Genomic DNA, 18,137 nt, shown 5'->3' on the forward strand with positions numbered 1-18,137 from the left:
GTCAGAGCTTGGGACCAGAGAACCAGATGGCCACAGGGCTGGGCCAGCCACAAATGGTGACCCTCAGGGGCCTGGGAGCCCTGCTGCTGCTGCTGCTGGCCTCAGGTGAGTTGCTCCTTGCCATTCCTGCCTTACCCAAGAGACCCTGTCCTGCCAAGGGGCCCGGGACTGGGTAGAGAGCCGGGGACAGGAGCAGGAGATAAGGAGTCAGGGTGTTGTCCTACAAGAGGTCTGTCCCTTGGGGCCAGTCCAGGGTCCCTTGGCCCCTTGGCAGTGTTTTATGGATGGGGGAGACAGAGGCAGCTCCATGATACCCTGGCCCAAGTCTCCCTGTGGCCTGACTCTGAGACGTAGGCCTGACAAGCTTTTTAACTGGCTTTTGGGCCCCTGGGGGAAGTGTTGGGGGCCTCTGGAAATGAGGCCAGGCAGGGCTTGCACCTGCCTCACCCCCACACCTCCCTCTCCCCCTGTCACCCCCTCAGTGATGACCCCACAGTCTACAGTGACAGAGCCAGGCTCCGGTTCCCCTCTCTCCCCCCACCCCTTGGGGATCTAGAGGTCCTGGGGCACTGAAGGGCTTGGGCCTTGGTCTGGCTTCTCCTCTGTCCCATTCACCCCACCTCACCCCACCTGGCCAGCTCTGAGCCCTTCTCCTAGCTCTGCCACCCCCTCAGGCCCCCAACTCAGCACCCATGGGTGCCTCCAGAATGCTGGTGTATAGTATGGGAACTGGTGGTGACCTTGCCTGGGTCATGGTGGTCTAGCAGCTGTAGTTCCATGTGTTCTCTGCTTTCCCCAGGAGGTGGCTGTGAGGGTCGCAACAAAACAATACAGAACCCAGGAGCGAGTGTGATGGATATGGAGCGGAGGTGAAAAGTCAGGCAGATTCCCTGGAGGAGGCTGTAAAGGAGCAACAGCACTGACAGATTGAGCCTTATTGGGATTTGAATTCAGGGCCCTATGTTTGCTAGGCAGGCATTCTGCTACTTGAGCCAAGTCCCCAGCTTTTTTTTGCTTTAGTTTTTCATGGTTTTGGTGTTTTGTTTTTTGTTTTTTGTTTGTTTGTTTGTTTTTTCTGTTCCTGGGGCTTGAACTCAGGATCTGGGCGCTGTCCCTGAGCTTCTTTTGCTCAAGGCTAGCACTTTACCACTTGAGCCACAGCACCACTTCCAGTCTTTTCTGAGTAGTTTATTGGAGATAAAAGTCTCTCAGACTTGACTTTTCTGACTAGGCTGGTTTCAAACTGCAGTCCTCAGATCTCAGCCTCCTGAGTAGCTAGGATTACAGGTGTGAACAACCAGTGGCCCAGCTTTTTAGTTTAATCTTTAGATAGGGTTTTAGCTCTTTGCCCAGGCCTGCTTGGATTACAATCTTGCTACATCTGACTCCACAGAAGCTGGGATTACAGGTGTGAACCTATGCCTGGCTGTGGAACCTTCTGCTGAGCACTAACATAGGAAACCTTTTATCTACAGAATCATAGGCCGTGTTTTCCCCACAGGGAAGTGCCTTCTTTCACCTGAGAAACCAAGGTTTGGGGTGGGGGTGGAAGGTGGGGTTTGAGTCCTGCCTAGATGGGCAATGCGTGTGGCTGGAGGCAGCTGGGATCGATCTGTACCACCAGCCTTCCCCTGAGCTTGTTGCTCCTTCCATGGCTCCTATTCATGCTCTGCACCCTCCCTAGGTGAAGAGAAGACCCACGAACAGCGCAGAGACTCCTGCCTGCTCACCAAGGGGTACCAGTATGACCCCTTCTCTGTGAAGGACATTTCTAACTGCTTCACCAAATGCAGTCAGTCCAGAAGCGACCCCTGTAATGTGGAAAATCTGCAGAGGTGAGGCCTTCTGATTGGGGAGGGAGAACCCAGAAAACCTTGCCCTGTCCCTGGCAGCCAGAGGTCCAATTTACCCATGGGACACGGACAAATAAGATCTCATGGAGGCAGCCTCCAATTGTGATCCTCTTATCTCTGCCTCCTTCATGAGACACGAGGTGCCTCACCTGATCTGCTATGCATGAATTCTTTTTAGTGCACATAAGATCTGCTATGAATGTATTCTTTTAGTGCACATAAGTATTTCTGTAAGATGAGGAATCAACGAATCATAGGAGAAGCATATGACAAACTTATCGAATAGTTTGCCACAGTAGTTGGGTGGATTTTCCCTCTATCCTGCAAAGAAAAGACTGTAGAGGCTACTGGGAGGCAGTGGAGCTGTGGGAGGTGGGGCTTGAATGGAGGAAGTGGCAGATGAGAGCCTGTCTTTGAGGGATGTGTCTTGTTCCTGGCCCTTCCTATTTATCTCTGCTTCTTAGCTGTGGCAAAGTGATCAGCTTTGATCTACCGCAAGTTATCGCCATGATGCCTTGTCTCTCCATGACTCAGAAACAACAGAACCAATCATTGACTAAAACCTCTGAAACCATGAGCTAAAATCAATACTTTTCCTTTTTTTTTATTTTATTTTTCTTTTTTCTTTATCGGTCCTGGGGCTTGAATTCAGGGCCTAGATGCTGTCCTGAGCTTTTTCTGCTCAAGGCTGGCACTCTTATCACTTTGAGTCATAGCGCCACTTCCCTCTTTTCTGGTGCTTAATTGGAGATAAGAGTCTCACGGACTTTCCTGCGTGGGCTGGCTTTGAACCAAGATTCTCAGATCTTAGCCTCCTGAGCAACTAGGATTACAGACATGAGCCACCCGCACCCAGTGTTACTCCTGTTTTAGCATGTAATATTTCCCTGTGTGTATTACATTCTGCTCGTTCATTTGCCAATGGATGGATGTTTGAATCCATTCCACTGCTAGACACTCATGGATAATGTTGATAATGACACTGAAATCCAAGTCCTTGGGGGTGTGTTTTCATTTCTTTGGAGTAGATCTGCAGGAAAGAAATTGCCAAGCTGTATGGTTTATGTGGTTAGCTTCCTGAAAGGCTGCTATTTGCTCTCTCATGAAGAATGGAAGGAGGGTCCCTTTCAACGCACACTTGCAATATCGCCATCTCTGCAGTTACATTGAGTGTGCAGGGTGCTCTGGCTCTGGTTTTAATTTGCATCTCATAAATACGTAATGAAGCTGCCATGCATCCCTTCAGGAACCACTTGCAACCTTTCTTTGGTGAAATACTATTGAAACCTTTCTCTTGTCTTTTTTTCTTCTTCTAAAATTGGTTTCTTTGTTCTCCTTAAGACTTTGTCTTCTTATTGAGTATGAACAAGTCCTTTATCAGATTACAATTTGCAAATATTTGTCTTTTTCCCCACTTTCTAAATCCTATATCCTGAAGATTAAAAGCATTTAGTTTTGAGGCAGCCCAATTTAAATTTATATGTGTGTGTTTAATATCATATCAAAGAAGCACTTACCTAGAGCAGATGACCCAGATTTTTCTCCTAAGTTTCCTTCTGTAGGAGTAGAATTTTAGCTCTTCTACTTGGGTTAACAATTACAATAGGTAAATATTTTTTTTCTTCTGAGTGTCAGTCCTGAGGCTTGAACTCAGGGCCTAGGCACTGTCCTTGAGCTTTTTTGCTCAAGGCTTGTGCTCTACCACTGTGAGCCACAGCTCCACTTCTGACTTTTTGGTGGTTCATTGGAGATAAAAATCCCTCAGACTTCCTGCTTAGGCTGGCTTTGAACCTTGATCCTTAGATCTCAACCTCCCGAGTAGCTAGGATTACAAGCATGCCAATCTGTAAATGTCTAATTTCACCTTTATTATTATTGCTATTCATACTAATCTTCCATTGGGCTATCTAGTTTTTTGGGTGGATGGTCACCCTTGAACTGTTGAAGTGCCTTGGGGTGCATTCCATTGAAGAGTCACAAAGAGGGAAACCCCATCCCTGGGGAAGTCTCAGGGCTAATGCTGCTACAGAGACTGAATGTGGGGTGCTCCTGCAGTGGGGTGCAGCTTAGAGAAGGAGTCTGGGTGATGGTAAGATGAAACAATGAATCGGATGGGGGGGATTGTTTCACAAATCCACCCAGACTCTGGCAATTGGTGTGTTGATTCCATGGTTAATGTTGTTCGTCCTTACCAATTTTCAAGTAAATGGCTTGACTGTCATCTGGTAGAGCCAACTGTACCTGCCAGCATTTTCCTGGGGCTTTACCAGGTAAAGCAAGTTCTGAGACCTTGTTAATGTCACTGTTCTACAGAGCACCTGTAGTCCAGCCCATTGTTGAATCCTATCCAGGAAACAGGAAGTAGCAAGTCCTTAAAATGATTTAGGAAGACCTATGTGGTGCTGTCATGGCCTATGCCTGTAATCCCAGAGGCAGGAGGATGGAGTGTTTGAGGTCAGCCTGGGCTGCATAAGTGAAACCCTGCCTCAAAAAAACAAACAAAATAGGTGCCGAGACAAGAGAAAATTGTAAGAATTATCTAGACCTGAGGACCAGATGAGGCAGTATTTCCTCAGGCAAGTGAATTGGGTTGTTTTACAAACACACACAAATATTACTGTGTAACTCGGGCTGCCTTCGAATGCTAAATCTTCCTGCTTCTGTCTCCTGAGTGCTGGAATTATAAGCCTGCCACATCACACCTATCAGGAATATTTTCAAGTGCATGAAGTAGGAAAAAAATACACATGTCTTCTGTTCACTGTTTGCTATCTTACTTGGCAACAATAAAAATTACATTATTGGGGCTGGGAAGGTGGCTCAGTGGTAGAGTGCTTACCTCACATGCATGAGTCCCTGGGTTCGATTCCTCAGTACCACATAAGCAGAAAAAGCCAGAAGTGGCACTGTGGCTCAAGTGGTAGAGCGCTAGCCTTGAGCTGAAGAGCTGAGGGACAGTGCCCAGGCCCAAGGTTCAGGACCCACAATCGAAAAAAAAAATCACATTATTGCTTTGACTAGATAATTGAAGGCAAATAAAAGCTAGGCTCAATAGGCAATGGATCGGGACAGTCCAATTCTGGCTGCGTGGTTTGTTTAGATTCTCTCCACCCAGCATGTTTGTATATATTTGGGTATTTACACAACTTGCTCTCCATTTGACAATACATTTTATTTTTCTTTTCTTTTTCTTGTTCTTTTTTGGCCAGTCTTGGAGCTTGTACTCAAGGCCTGAGCGCTGTCCCTGAACTTCTTTTGCTCAAGGCTAGCACTCTACCATGTGAGCCCTAGTACCACTTCTGGCTTTTTTTTTTAATGTGATGCTGAGGAATAGAACCCAGAGCTTCATGCATGCTAGGCAAGCACTCTACCACTAAGCCACATTCCCAGCCCCTTGCCAATGCATTTTCTGTAGTCCTTTTGGGATTTCTTTTCTTTTTCCTTAATTTGACTGTTCAAAAATGTCCAGGGAGGTGGGCACTGATGGCTCATGCCTATAATCTTAGTTCAGGAGTGAAAAAGCTAAAAGAGAGTGCTCTGTCCCTGAGTTCAAGCCCCAGTATGCACACACACACACACACACACACACACACACACACACACACACACACACACACACACACACACACACACACACACACACACACACACACACACACACACACACACACACAATGACAAGAGGCTAGAGGTATATCTCCATGGTAGGCCTTACCTGACATGCACAAGGTCCTAGGTTTGATCCTTAGTGCTGCAAGTAAAAAGCACCCTTTGTCTCTGCAGCTGCTCCTTTCCAATAGCCTTAGTCCAGGTGTACTTCCCCTTCTCTCCTTTGCTACTTTGGCCCTCATCTTGTCAGGATTACCTGCAAGGGTAAGGCAGCAGCTCTCAGGACTCCCAGACTGGGACAAGGACAGAGGGAAGTGAGGTTTCAGCACCATGGAGAGAGCCACTGGCTTTGTTTCCTGCTTCCACTGGGATCCCAAGCAGCCCATTCCTACACAGACAGCTCAGCTTCAAAAGCAGAGCTCCCGAAACGGCTCTGTGGCTCAAAGGGTAGAATACTAGGCTTGAGAAAAAAAACCCTGAGAGTGTGAGGCCTTGAGTTCCAGCCCCAGTACTGGTAAAAAGGCAGAGTTCCTAGTATACAGTTAGCACTCAATAACTGTGCTGATATGTTCTGAGAGATTAATCAAATAATAGATACAAGGCCACCAAGTCCATGAAAAGATATTCAATATCATTGGTCATTAAGGAAATGCAATGAAAAACTCCATAGAAAATCACTTCTCACCTGTAAGGGTGGCTATCATAAATAATAAAACAGAGAAAATAAAACAGAGAGGGTGAGTCAGTAGGGTGGGAGGAACCGAAACTGATGTGGCCATTACTGAAAACAGTTTGGCAGCTCAAGAATCTAAACCCAGTCTTAGGGGAGGAACCCAAAGGCCCAAAGCCTCTGTGCCTCTGATCATTTAAAATATTTATCAAAATGAATTCCAGGAAATGGAGGGCAGGGAGAAGAATCTAAAGAGCTTGTAATCCTAGCTACTCAGGAGGCTGAGAGCTGAGGATTGCAGTGCCAAGCCAGCCTGGGAAGTAAAATCTGTGAACGCTGTTCTTCAATGAATTACCCAAAATTCAGAAGTGGAGCTGTGGCTCAAGCAGTAGAGTGCCAGCCTTGAGCAAAATGAAAGCTAAGGGACAGTGCCCAGGCCCTGAGTTCCATCCTTAGCCCTAGCAGAACACACACACACACACACACACACACACACACACACACACACACACACACACACACACACACACACACACACACACACACACGAGACAACGCGTGCTTTAACAGATGAGCTTTGAAAAAACTCTTCTGGGTAAAAGAAGCTGGATATGAAAGGCCATATAGTATATGATTCCTCATGCACGAGATACTCAGAATGGGCAAGCATACAGAGACATCTAGCAGATTGACAGACTGCAGGGGGTAGCTGCTTCATGAGCATGGGGTTTGCTTTTGTGGGGAAGAAAACATCCTGGACCTAGATAGTGGTGGTGGTGCGCAACATGTGAAGACACTTACTGCCACTGAATATTACACTTCCAAATGGTTACAATGGTAAATTTAATGTTTTAGGTATTTACTATAAGGGACGAACGTACAAAACTCTTAGAGAAGCCATAGTTGAAATTCCCCAAGGCCAGACTGGCTGTTCCAAGCCATCCTTCTCCCTGATGATCCCAAAGCCTTTGATATTCTTTCTTCTTTTCTTTTCTTTTTTTTTTTTTTTTGTAGCTTGTGGGGTTTGAACTCAGGGCCTAGGCTCTGTCACTGAGCTCTTAGGCTTGCACCCTACCACGTTAAGCCACAACTCTACTTCTGGTTTTCTGGTAGTTAATTGGAGGTAAGAGTCTCAGGATCTTTCCTGCCTGGGCTGGCTTTGAACTGCAATCCTAGATCTCAGCCTCCTGAGAAGCTAGGATTACAGGCATGAGCCACCATCGAGTCTTTGATATTCTTTTTTTTGGGGGGGTCCGGTCGTGGGGCCTGAACTCTGGGCCTGGGTGCTGTCCCTCAGCTCTTCAGCTCAAGGCTAGCACTCTACCACTTGGGCCACAGCGCCACTTCCGGCTTTTTTCTTTTTGCTTATGTGGTGCTGAGGAATCAAACCCAGGGCCTCAGGCATGCAAGGCAAGTGCTCTACCACTGAGCTACCTTCCCAGCCCCGAGTCTTTGATATTCTGAGTGAGCAGCTGTCACCTAAGAATCGGATGAATGGGCAACTCAGCCTGCAAGAACTTCACTCCGCTGACCCCTGACCTTTGCAGGTACTGGCTGCGCTATGAGTCCTACCTTCTGGAGAAGAATATTGTGGGGACAGTGGATATGCCTTTTGTGAAGGCTTTGGTCCAGAATGTCAGCACTGACATCTCAGAAGACCTGCTTTTCTCTCACAAGTTCTCTCAGGTAAGAAGACCCCCAGTCAGCAGAGGAGGCCCCCAGATCCCTCAGCTGGCTGGTTGGGACTCTATTATTCTTGGTCTGCATTTCAGCCACCAGAGAGAGCCAGCAAAGCTTAGCTCTGGTGGGTCCCTTCTGGAGAACTTTGCATGATGCTGGAGCTGGGGGCTGGGGTGGAGGCTGGGGACCTGGGCTCTGAGCATGGGCCTCCCACCACTGCCTGCAGAACTTCCTGCAGAACTTCCTCTCCCTCTCTGAACCCCACAGCTCACATCTGGAAGAGGAGTCCTCAGCCTCCTCCAAGTCCAAAATTCCCCAGGAGTTTTCTCCCAGGAACATCTGGAGCCAGCACCAGAGGGCTGCGGGGGAGGACTCTGATTTATTCTGGTCTAAGTGCAAATCATGAGCAAATTAAAATTACCAAGTGTGTGTGTGGGGGGAGGGTGTTAAGCTCAGGATCACTGCTTGTGTCCTGTCTTCAGACATCTCCCCTCCCCTACCCCACTGGCCTCAAACAGAGATCCTCCTACCTCAGCCTTCCACCTAGTTAGGATCACAGGTATAAATCATCATACCCAGCTAGTTAGGATCACAGGTGTAAATCATCATACCCAGCTTATTTGTCAAGATGATGTCTTGTTAACTTTTTGTCTTGGCTGGCCTCAAACTGGGATCCTCCTGCTCTCTGCCTCTTGAGTAGCTAGGATTAAAGGCAGGCACCACTGCACCTGGTAGCAAATTACCTTTCCAAGTGTCTGTTTCTTCATCTGTAAAGTGATGAAGGTGTTTATGGCCCTAGGGAGAAATAAATGAGATAAAACCTGGGGAATTCTTGGAATGAGGAGGGCTCAGTAGCAGTTCCCAGTGAGGGGAAGGTAAAGGCCCAGGCAGCAGGCAAGCTGCTCATCATCAAGGGTTTCTTCCATCTGGAGAGGGGGAGTGGTAAGCTGAGGGGGGCTTCTTCAATCCTTCATTATGTCATCCAAGCTGCTGAGTGTGGGGTGCACATGGACCTCAGAATCTTCCAACATGTTCTTTTTATTCTGTGCCAGTCCTGGGGCTTGAATTCAGGGCCTGGGCTCTTGTTCCTGAGCTTTTGTGCTCAAGACTAACACTCTACCACTTGAGCCACAGCTCTGCTTCCAGTGGTTAATTGGAGATAAGGGTCTCACAGACTTTTCTTGAAGGGGCTAGCTTTAAACCATAATCCTCAGATCTCAGCCTCCTGAGTAGCTAGGATTACAGGTGTGAATCCTGCCCTGCTATCCCCCCCCTCCCCCTGAGCCTGGCCCACTTGGCCTTTTCATGAGATTTAGAGAAATTAGCACCATCAGCCTCCACCTTTTGCCTTCCCTGTTCCAATGATCTTGGTGTTTTTGGAGGCTGGACCAGGGGCCACCACACTGCAGCCCCAGGGCACCAGGAACTCAGAGAATAGAAACAAAAAAATCACGCCTTGTGATTGCCACTGAAGTTTTGAATATGTTGACCATTCTTAGATTTATTTTTAATGTGTTGGGCAAACAGGAATGCTATCTTATGACTTCATGTGTCCTTCACCTCTGCCCTTGCTCCCCTCCTGCATTCCCTTCCTGATGGCCTTGTTTTCTCAACGTGTCAAAAGCAGACACAGTCACTGTCAAGTTGTGTGTAGGTGCAGGGCTGTGTGTTGGTGGAAGACCATGGCCCGCTTCCCATACTGGCCAACCCAGCTGGGTGGATGCGTCTCCACACTGGCTTTTGGCTTGGCAGGTGTTCATGCTCTCTGTCATGGGATAACAGATGATGCCTGACCAGGAGTCTTCAGCCCCTCTTCACAGGCTCTGGGAAGAGAGATGCTGGTCTGAGCCCTGGCATCCAGCCTGTCAGGGCTGTCAGTCCCCAGGTCCTGTGGCCACCCATCTGTTTCAATGCCTTCCCAACCTGCAGTGATGGCAGGACCAGTGTTGGAGGCTGGAATCGCTGGGGTAAGATGACATCCACTGTGTGTGTGGTTATAGGTTCCGAGGCAGGTGGCCAAGGATGAGGATGAGCCCCCTGACCGAGTCCGCCTTCCCAAGAGCCTTTTTGCAGCCCTGCCCAGCAATGGGTCTACGGTCTGGTTGGCCATAACTGTCCTGGACATCAGCATGGGAGATGTCTTCAAGGTAGGAGGTCTGCTGGGGACTCTGGGTAGATGCCAAGTTCAATGCTAGCTTTGCCAGGGGTCCCAGGTCCCAGCCTGCCCTCACTGCAGGGCATCAATGGAGGAAAGGAGCGAGTGCTCCCTCCACCCCCCCCCCTGCCCGCCTAGCATCTCTAATACAGCCAGGTCTCTAGAGTTTATGGACTCCAGACTCATGCTGGCACCCCCTACTCCAGTGCCCCCACTAGTGAATGGGGTTCAGGTGCTCACAAATTGCTCAGATGCAACTCTGCAGGTGTGTGCCAGGTGTGTGGACCCAGAAGTGGGTGTTTGTCCACCTATAAGCAGATACCTATGTATGTCCCCAGATATGGGTATACTCGCCCACCTGGAGATGCCCCCAGTACCTTACTTCTAGGCTAATCTTAGCCTGTACCCTTCCAGCTAAGAGGGCAGAGGAGCTCTGAAGCTCAGCAATGGAGAGCTGTCAGGTGCATGGCTTGGCACAGGTGATTTGGCCCATAGAACCCAGGCCAGTGCAAGCAAGATGACAGAGAGTAGCAGGTGGTTCACGTTCCCTGTCCCCCTCCAGGCCATGGCCCCAAGTCCTGGAGCTTCCGGGATGGGCTGGCACAGCATCTCCTGCAGCCTGGCCTCTCTGTCTCCCTCACAGGGCCCCCGGCTCCTCCTGGACAATGGTAGTCGTGTGCTGAACAGTCACGTGGTGGGTTTGAGTGTGGGCCACACACCCATCACAGGACTGTCAGAGCCTCTGGAGATCACCTTCTCACACCAGCGTCAGCCCCCTGTAAGTCCTCTACCTGGAGCCGGCCAGGATGGTGAGCCCACACATTCACATGAGCTCAGAGCAAACATGGTGCTCTGAACCCAAGAGCAGCCATTAGGGCCACATACACACTGTGTATACACACCCACCTGTGGGCACCCATCCACCACTCCCCAAGGGCCCATGTGCAGACAGACCATCCCCCACTCCCAGCTCAGCATGATTCCACCCTTCACATGCTAGTCCAGGGTCCCGCAAACAATGCTGTCAGTCAGGTGCTGGTGGCTCACACCTGTAATCCTAGCTACTCAGGAGGCTGAGATCTGAGGATCATAGTTTGAAGTCAGCCCAGGTAGGAAAATCCATGAGGTTCTTATCTCCAATGAACCAACAAAAAGCCAGAAGTGGGGCTGTGGCTCAAGTGGCAGAGCACCAGCTCTAAGCAACAAAACTCAGGGACATTGCCCAGGCCCTGAGTTCAAGCCCCAGTATACACACACACATGCATACACACATGCACACACACACACGCACACATACGCACACACACACACACACACACACACACACACACACACACACACGAGAGCAGTCAGTTTTCCCATGCAAACCACCCAAGCACCTTCCACCTAATACATGTGGGCTACACCCTTGGGAACTCCCCTCCTTCCTCTCTTGACCCCAACTCTCTGGTTTCAGAACATGATCCTTACCTGTGTGTTCTGGGATGGGAGTAAAGGTAGGGCCTGGATGACCCTCTGGGGTAAGCTGAGTGGGAGGCCCCACCAACCCTTTGTCTTGTTCCCTGCCTCTCCCTTCACCTCGTGTGTGTGTGTGTGTGTGTGTGTGTGTGTGTGTGTGTGGTGTGTGTGGTGTGTGTGTGCGTGTGTGCATGTGTGTGTGTGTGTGTGTGTGTGTGTCCCCACAGGTGACTGGAACTCCAAGGGCTGCTCCACGGAGCTGGGGGCTGAGGGGACCGTCTGCCGCTGTGACCACCTGACCTTCTTCGCCCTGCTGCTGGTAACTGTCTGCTCTGCCTGCCTCAGGACTCCTCAAGGCCTCCGGTATCCTGAGGAGGCTGCCCCATACAGCCTTTGGGGGTGGTGAGCCCAGCCTTTCACTAACATAGACTGGATTTGGGGTCATCCACAGAGGCCAGTTTTGGATATGGCCACCGTGCAGGTCCTCACGCGCATCTCCCAAGCAGGCTGTGGCGTCTCCATGATCTTCCTGGCCTTCACCATGCTTCTCTATGTTATCCTGAGGTGGGTGACCCCTGTGCCACCCACAGCTCCCTCCTTCCCCAGGGAGACAGAAGCTAGAGTAAAAGGAGCCCTGATGGGCTGTCTCTGACACCCCTTTTCCTCCCCCCTTTTTTGATTGTGGGTCTTGAACTCCTGCCTGGGTGCTGTTCCTGAGTGCTTTTGCTCAAGGACAGTGCTCTCTCACTTTGAGCCACAGTACCACTTCTGATGTTCTGGTGATTAATTGGAGATAAGAGTCTCATAAACTTTTCATGCCTGGGCTGGCTTTGAACTGAGGTCCTCACCTCTCACCCTAGGATTACAACCATGAGGCACTAGTGCCCAGCCCCTCCTGTCCTTGAGTCTCCATGACAAAGTAGCGCTAGAGGGGTGGACACCTGTCAGTCATTTCAGTTATATGTGGCAGAAACTCAACCTACATTGATGTAATCACAATAAAGCCTGTATGGTTCATATAACTAAAAAACCCAAGTTGCGAGGCCTTCAGGCAGGGTTAGATCCAGGAGTTCAAGCGAGCCACCCCACCCCAGGACTTGATTTTCTCTGCCTCTCACAACTTCCTATCACCCGTGCCATAAAAAGCCCCATTCAGAGCATCAGGAGCTCCGCAACTCATGTGGTGGTGACATAGATGCTCAGGCAGAAATAAAGCCCCCAGACTGAGGTCTTTCTTTAAGAACAGTTCATTCCAAAATAATTATAGACTAATCAGAGATTGAAAAAATTGCACAGTGTGTAGTCCCTTTCTCTAACTACCTGTTATGGGGCAAAACTTAGTACAGAAAATCGGAAGGGGCATTGGCACAATCTGGCCAGGATTGTGAAGATGGATCCAAGATGGTGGGGTAGCTGGACTTGGGCTCTCCCCCAGAAGCTGCCATTCCTTGGTGTCTCTAATTACCCTTTCTCACCTCAGGCTCTCCCTGCAAAGGTTCAAGTCAGAAGATGCCCCCAAGATCCATGTGGCCCTGAGCAGCAGCCTGTTCCTCCTGAATCTAGCCTTCCTGGTCAATTTGGGGAGTGGTTCCCAAGGCTCCCCTGCTTCCTGTTGGGTCCGGGCTGCCATTTTTCATTACTTCCTACTCTGTACGTTCACCTGGATGGGCCTGGAAGCCTTCCACCTCTACCTGCTCACCATCCGGGTCTTCAACACTTACTTTGGACACTACTTCCTGAAGCTGGGCCTGCTAGGCTGGGGTAGGAGCTGCAGGGGTTGGGGTGGGGTGAGACTGGAGGGTAGATCACTCAGGGAGCAGACAGAGAATAGACAGGAAGTAGACAGAGAGGGTAGACTGCTCAGGGAGAGGGTAGACTGCTGAGAGAGAGAGAGAGAGAGACAGAGACAGAGACAGAGAGACAGAGACAGAGAGACAGAGAAATGTTCTCTTGGATGGCTGGAGAGGATCAGAGGGGCATATGCCACGGGGGCCCAGACAATGTCACGTGTTCTTCCTTTCACACCCAGGCCTGCCTGCCCTTGTGGTCCTTGGCACTGGGAGTGCCAACAGCTATGGGCTTTACACCATCCGTGACCAGGAAAACCGAACCACACTGGAGCTGTGAGCAGGGGTGGTGGGGAGTGGGGGTGGTGGGGAACGGGGGCTGTCAGACCCTACCTTCATGTCTCAAGGCTGGCAAGGAGGGAATCCTAGGAAGAGAGGGTAAGTTTGTCCAGGCAGACAGGATCCTCACATCCTGCTGGCTGGTGGCCTAGCTGGGTACACTGAAAAGAAAAATGAAATGGGAGAGGGGGCTCTGGGCAGGGAGGGGGGATTGAACAAGAAGGCAGAATGCCTTTCTCTAGCCGGGGCCACCCCTACCTCCTGTGACGCCCCATGCCCAGACCTCAGCTTGGTAAGGAGAGACTGGGATTTCAACCACCTGCCTGTCACTTAGGGGCCCTGGTGCAAGGCACCACCTGCCCACAAGTCTGAGCAGCCTAGATGGAGCCAGGCCCTGCTGCTGAGTACCATGGGTAGGACCTTGGGCAAGCCTGTCTTCTCACAAAGCCTCAGTCTCCCCATCTGTACAATGGGAAGTAGATGCCCTTCAGGTCTCCTGCAGTACAGGGAGCAGGGCAGCTGGGCCCACCCAGATGCCCACTGATGACTTCTCATGGTAGCCACCCCTGGGCCAGGGCTCTGCACTAGGCCGGTCTGGTGGAGCGTGGGGCCTTAAATGCATGTGTGTCTGGGGGGGACTACAGGGGATGGGGAGTCACTTTCCATGGAAGAGCTGCCCTGGCGCTCCTCCAGGAGGGTTCCTCAGGTTGAGCAGAAGGTGGGATGTTTATGCCAAACCGTTTGACTTACAGGGTGACAGCTAGTTCAGGGTTCAGCACCATAATTTTCAGTAATAAAATGACCTTTGGGGCTGACTTGGTCCTTTCACACCAAGGGTGGCTGGACCTGTGGATGGCTTGCACCCAGCAGGAAAGCAGGAGAGGATGGCCAGGTGGGAAAGCAGGGGTGTAGGAAGACATCTGGAGATAGTCAGGGGAGACGTCTGGAGCTTGCTGTGCAGGGGTTACCTCCCCTAGTCACAGTGGCCGCCCACCCCCTCCAGGTGCTGGTTCCAGAAAGAAGTGGCCCTTTATGTCACCGTCCACAGCTACTTCCTCATTACCTTCCTCTTCAACGCTGGGGTGCTAGCCCTGGTGGCTTGGAAAATCTTCAGTCTGTCCAGTGTCACAGCTGGCAAGGAACCAGGGCAGAGCTGGAAGGCTGTCCTCACCGTGCTGGGCCTCTCGAGTCTGGTGGGCATGACCTGGGGACTGGCCATCCTCACGCCCCTGGGCCTGTCCACCATCTATGTCTTTGCCCTTTTCAACTCTCTACAAGGTAAGGCTCCCAGTAGAGAGGTCCCAGGAGATGGGAGAGAGGAGGCATTACAGGAGACAGGATCCCACTCAGACGAGCTCAATCCCAAAATACTGATTTGAAATACCCAGGGTTTTCTTAGGATCCAGGGCAGCAAGAGAGGCTGTTAACTGGGTCAGGTAAAGCCACTCAAACCAAAGCAAGGCTTTCCCCTATCTTTCATTCTGGAGTTGGATGTTGTCTCTGCTAGCATCTGTAGAAACTCTTGAATTATTCTGTCTGCCCATGAAGATTATGGCCCCAAATGACTACCCAATATGGCTCCCTCAGCACTCCAGGACCTATCAGGTGACCATCTCTGGCCCAATCAGAGTACTGTGTGATTCAGTCACATGGATAAGGTCAGGTGATTTGATGGCACATGACACACAGTCTCGGGAGCCTTCCCAGAAGGAATGCAACAACTGTTGTATCTGGTGCTTAACTCAGCTAGGTCTTTCCTTCTGAAGAGGAGATCTAAATTAATAGCAATAGAAGTTATTACTTTTGGGCTGTCTAAGGCTGTCTCATTTAGAAAAATCACAAAGGTTAAGGGCCAGGGAGAAACATATCTTGAAATCATATATAATATCATTATTCTCATATAAGTTATGGTAATATCTAAGTCTACACACCTCACTTTGCTGAGTTTCATTTCATCAGAGTCTGAGTTATTCAGTGTTTCTCTCTTCCTCTTATAGACAGCAGAGCCCTTGGGACATTTCACCTTCCCATTGGACTCTTCTCAATATTGTTACTATTGTTTGTAGTGGTGGTTTTTTGTTTTGTTGTTGTTGTCTTTTTTTGCCAATCCTGGGGCTTGAACCCAGGGCCTGGGCATTGTCCCTGAGCTTCATTTGCTCAAGGCTAGCACTTTACCACTAACCCACATTCACAGCCCCTGTGCAGTATTTCTTTTAATTATAAATTCTCTTCAAACACACAAAATTTGTATTTCTCAATTTCTGTGCCTCTTCTAATTTCCTCCACTCCACATCTTCCCTCTTCTTGATAAATGCATCCTGTAGTCATCTTTTATAGAAAGATAGTGTGAGAACCCTCTAGAGTGATAGTGGTTATTTTGTGGGTCTAGAAATGCCTTTTCTAGATACATGTAGCTATTTTATTTCAAGGTGATTTTTTTGTGTATTTGTTTTTCTCATTTCTAAGATTGTCTCTTAGGAGTAGGCGCATTTTTGCCTAAATATTTTTCATGAGCTCTTGCATGTCTCCTTCTTGTGGCTGCCCCAGGCTCACGGAAGCTCTCTCTCTATCACAGGTGTCTTCATCTTTTGCTGGTTCACCATCCTGTACTTCCCAACTCAGAGCACCATGTCCTCAACCTCTGGGACCGCCCGCCTGGACCAGGCCCACTCCATGTCTCAGGAATAGGAGGCTGCAGCCCAGCTCTCAGCTCTGGTTTACTGTGTGACCTGGGGCAGTTCCCTGCCTCTTTCTGAGCCTTCTCTGGACAGTATACCTGGAGACGGAGAAGATGAGGTCCAGGTTAGACCATATGGCTTCAAAGGCCCCATCCAGATAGGTCTGTGGGTCCAAGAAGCTAAAGTTTCTGAAGTCACATTTACCCCCTGTCCCATTTCCAAAGCACAACAGCCTTCCTCCTTACTTTGGTCTCAAGAAGGGCTTGAGCCCCAAGAGGATCCCAGTGCCCCTTACTCCCCCATCACTTGCTCCCACGCCAGGGCCAAGCAGGGGCCATGATGCTCTGGGACATTGGATTTGTTGTGGTCTGAAGGTGTGCTCGGGGGTGGTCTGTTCAGATCTCTGCCTGCCCCCTCAAAAAGACCCCACCCCCAGTGGCTGTGGCCCCTCCAGTGTGGCCTGGGGAACTGAGTTTCTGAGAATACCACTCAGTGCCAATGCTATTCGGAGCCAGCTCTCCCTCCCTCCCTGGCTGCCAGGAGTGTGGACAGAAGCAGGGGTTCTGGGCCAGCCCTCCTCTCCTGGCTGGTCAGTGTGTGGGGCCAAGGGGCAAGTGAGGAAAGGGTGAGCTGAAGCCCCAGCGTCAGGGCTCCTGGACCGCCTGCCTCACCACGACTACCACGCCCAACCAAATACCAGCACAAAGATTTCAATAAATACCTGTTGGCTGAGCAGATGGGTGCATGAGTTTGGCCCCAGGCTGGCAGGCTCTCATGTCAAGGCGTGCACCTCAGGCCGGATCCATCTGGGTTAGGTCATTTCCAGTGGCTGGGCCTCCTTTTCCAGTCACAGGCTGGTTTCCCCAATAGGAAGCCAAAGGCAGCAGAAATGACAATGGGGAAGAGGAGGAGAGGAGAAGGGAGAGGAGAGGAGTCTCTGTGTGTGCACGGGCAGGTGGCAGCAGAGATACAACATGTCCTCCCCTCCCCTGGCTCCACAGCCTCCAAAGTTTCCGTCTCCCTCCCCGCCCCATTAACCACACACACCCTCACAGCCTCTCTCAAGATGGGGAGTCAGAGTCCTTATCAAATCCTTTGATAAGCTGTGGCTTACCAGTCCGCTGCCCCCACTAAGTGGGTGCTCATGCCCTCCTCACCACCCCTTCCCCTCCACCACGGCCTTTGGGGCCTCTCCCCTCCCCGACACCAACGGACAGGAAGGCCACACTTCATGCAAGCGCTGTGTTCTCAGAAGGGACATCTTGGACTGTGAACACTGTCCGTTGAGCCACAGTCTGTTGTTTTTTTTCTTGTGGACAGACTGGGGTGGGTGGGGGTGGTCCTATCTTCTCAGATATCTGTTTCTCAGGTGGAAAGTCTCAGGGCTCCCTTACCCCAAACTCTCTCCAAGTTGGAGAGCTAAGTAATCCCAGAAACATCTGCTCAGGCCTGCTGGGCAGGGTTTCAATTCTGTCTCTGCTATTCAGGAGTAAGCCACCTTTCTGAGACCCACTTCCTTCTCCATAAAGTGGGCGTTAAAGTCCTTGCCTTATCTTGAGAACAAGGTAATGAAATTTGTGTCCAGCACCAATTCAGGATCAGTTGACTGTCCCCTCATCCACCTGACTTACACAAAAATACGCCAAGGATGTTGGGCTGGTGGGGAGGGGTCCCAGACGCCTGTCCAACACAGGCTGGACTGAAGCCAAGTCTGGGCTTCCTTGGGGTGCTGATTCCTTCTCTGGGAAAAAGAAGAATCTGACACCTTGTTCCTACTCCAGTAGTTTTTCCCAGGCAGACGCTATAGGCTGTCTACCCACAAGCTGGTGGCTGTTTCCTGGCACAGGTAAGAGGCATGATCAACATGAGTGACTCTCCTTATCTAGAGACCTACCCACCTCAGCCCAG

At 50.3% G+C, this 18,137-nt stretch overlaps 1 protein-coding gene across 1 annotated transcript; it reads left to right on the forward strand.

The window, feature by feature from the left end:
• Positions 1–16,942, forward strand: Adgrg3 (adhesion G protein-coupled receptor G3). Its single transcript, XM_069992665.1, has 12 exons — positions 1–105; positions 1,685–1,835; positions 7,680–7,818; positions 9,813–9,959; positions 10,611–10,745; positions 11,424–11,463; positions 11,653–11,744; positions 11,877–11,989; positions 12,906–13,186; positions 13,455–13,548; positions 14,555–14,829; positions 16,127–16,942. Exons 1-12 carry the CDS (start codon positions 27–29, stop codon positions 16,237–16,239), a joined length of 1,659 nt encoding a protein of 552 aa, XP_069848766.1. The 5' UTR covers positions 1–26; the 3' UTR covers positions 16,240–16,942.
• The last annotated feature ends 1,195 nt before the right edge of the window (positions 16,943–18,137 follow it).

The sequence above is a fragment of the Dipodomys merriami genome, unplaced genomic scaffold (assembly GCF_024711535.1).
Source record: "Dipodomys merriami isolate MVZ:Mamm:240054 unplaced genomic scaffold, mDipMer1.0.p SCAF_41, whole genome shotgun sequence".
Lineage (NCBI taxonomy): Eukaryota > Metazoa > Chordata > Mammalia > Rodentia > Heteromyidae > Dipodomys > Dipodomys merriami.

Bases quoted from the DNA above. Each gene is read 5' to 3' on its own strand.
- Adgrg3 (XM_069992665.1), top strand. From the start codon at position 27: ATGGCCACAGGGCTGGGCCAGCCACAAATGGTGACCCTCAGGGGCCTG. The intron at 1,836-7,679 runs GTGAGGCCTTCT...TGACCTTTGCAG, and splicing joins AATGTGGAAAATCTGCAGAG to GTACTGGCTGCGCTATGAGT. The intron at 10,746-11,423 runs GTAAGTCCTCTA...CTCTGGTTTCAG, and splicing joins CACACCAGCGTCAGCCCCCT to AACATGATCCTTACCTGTGT.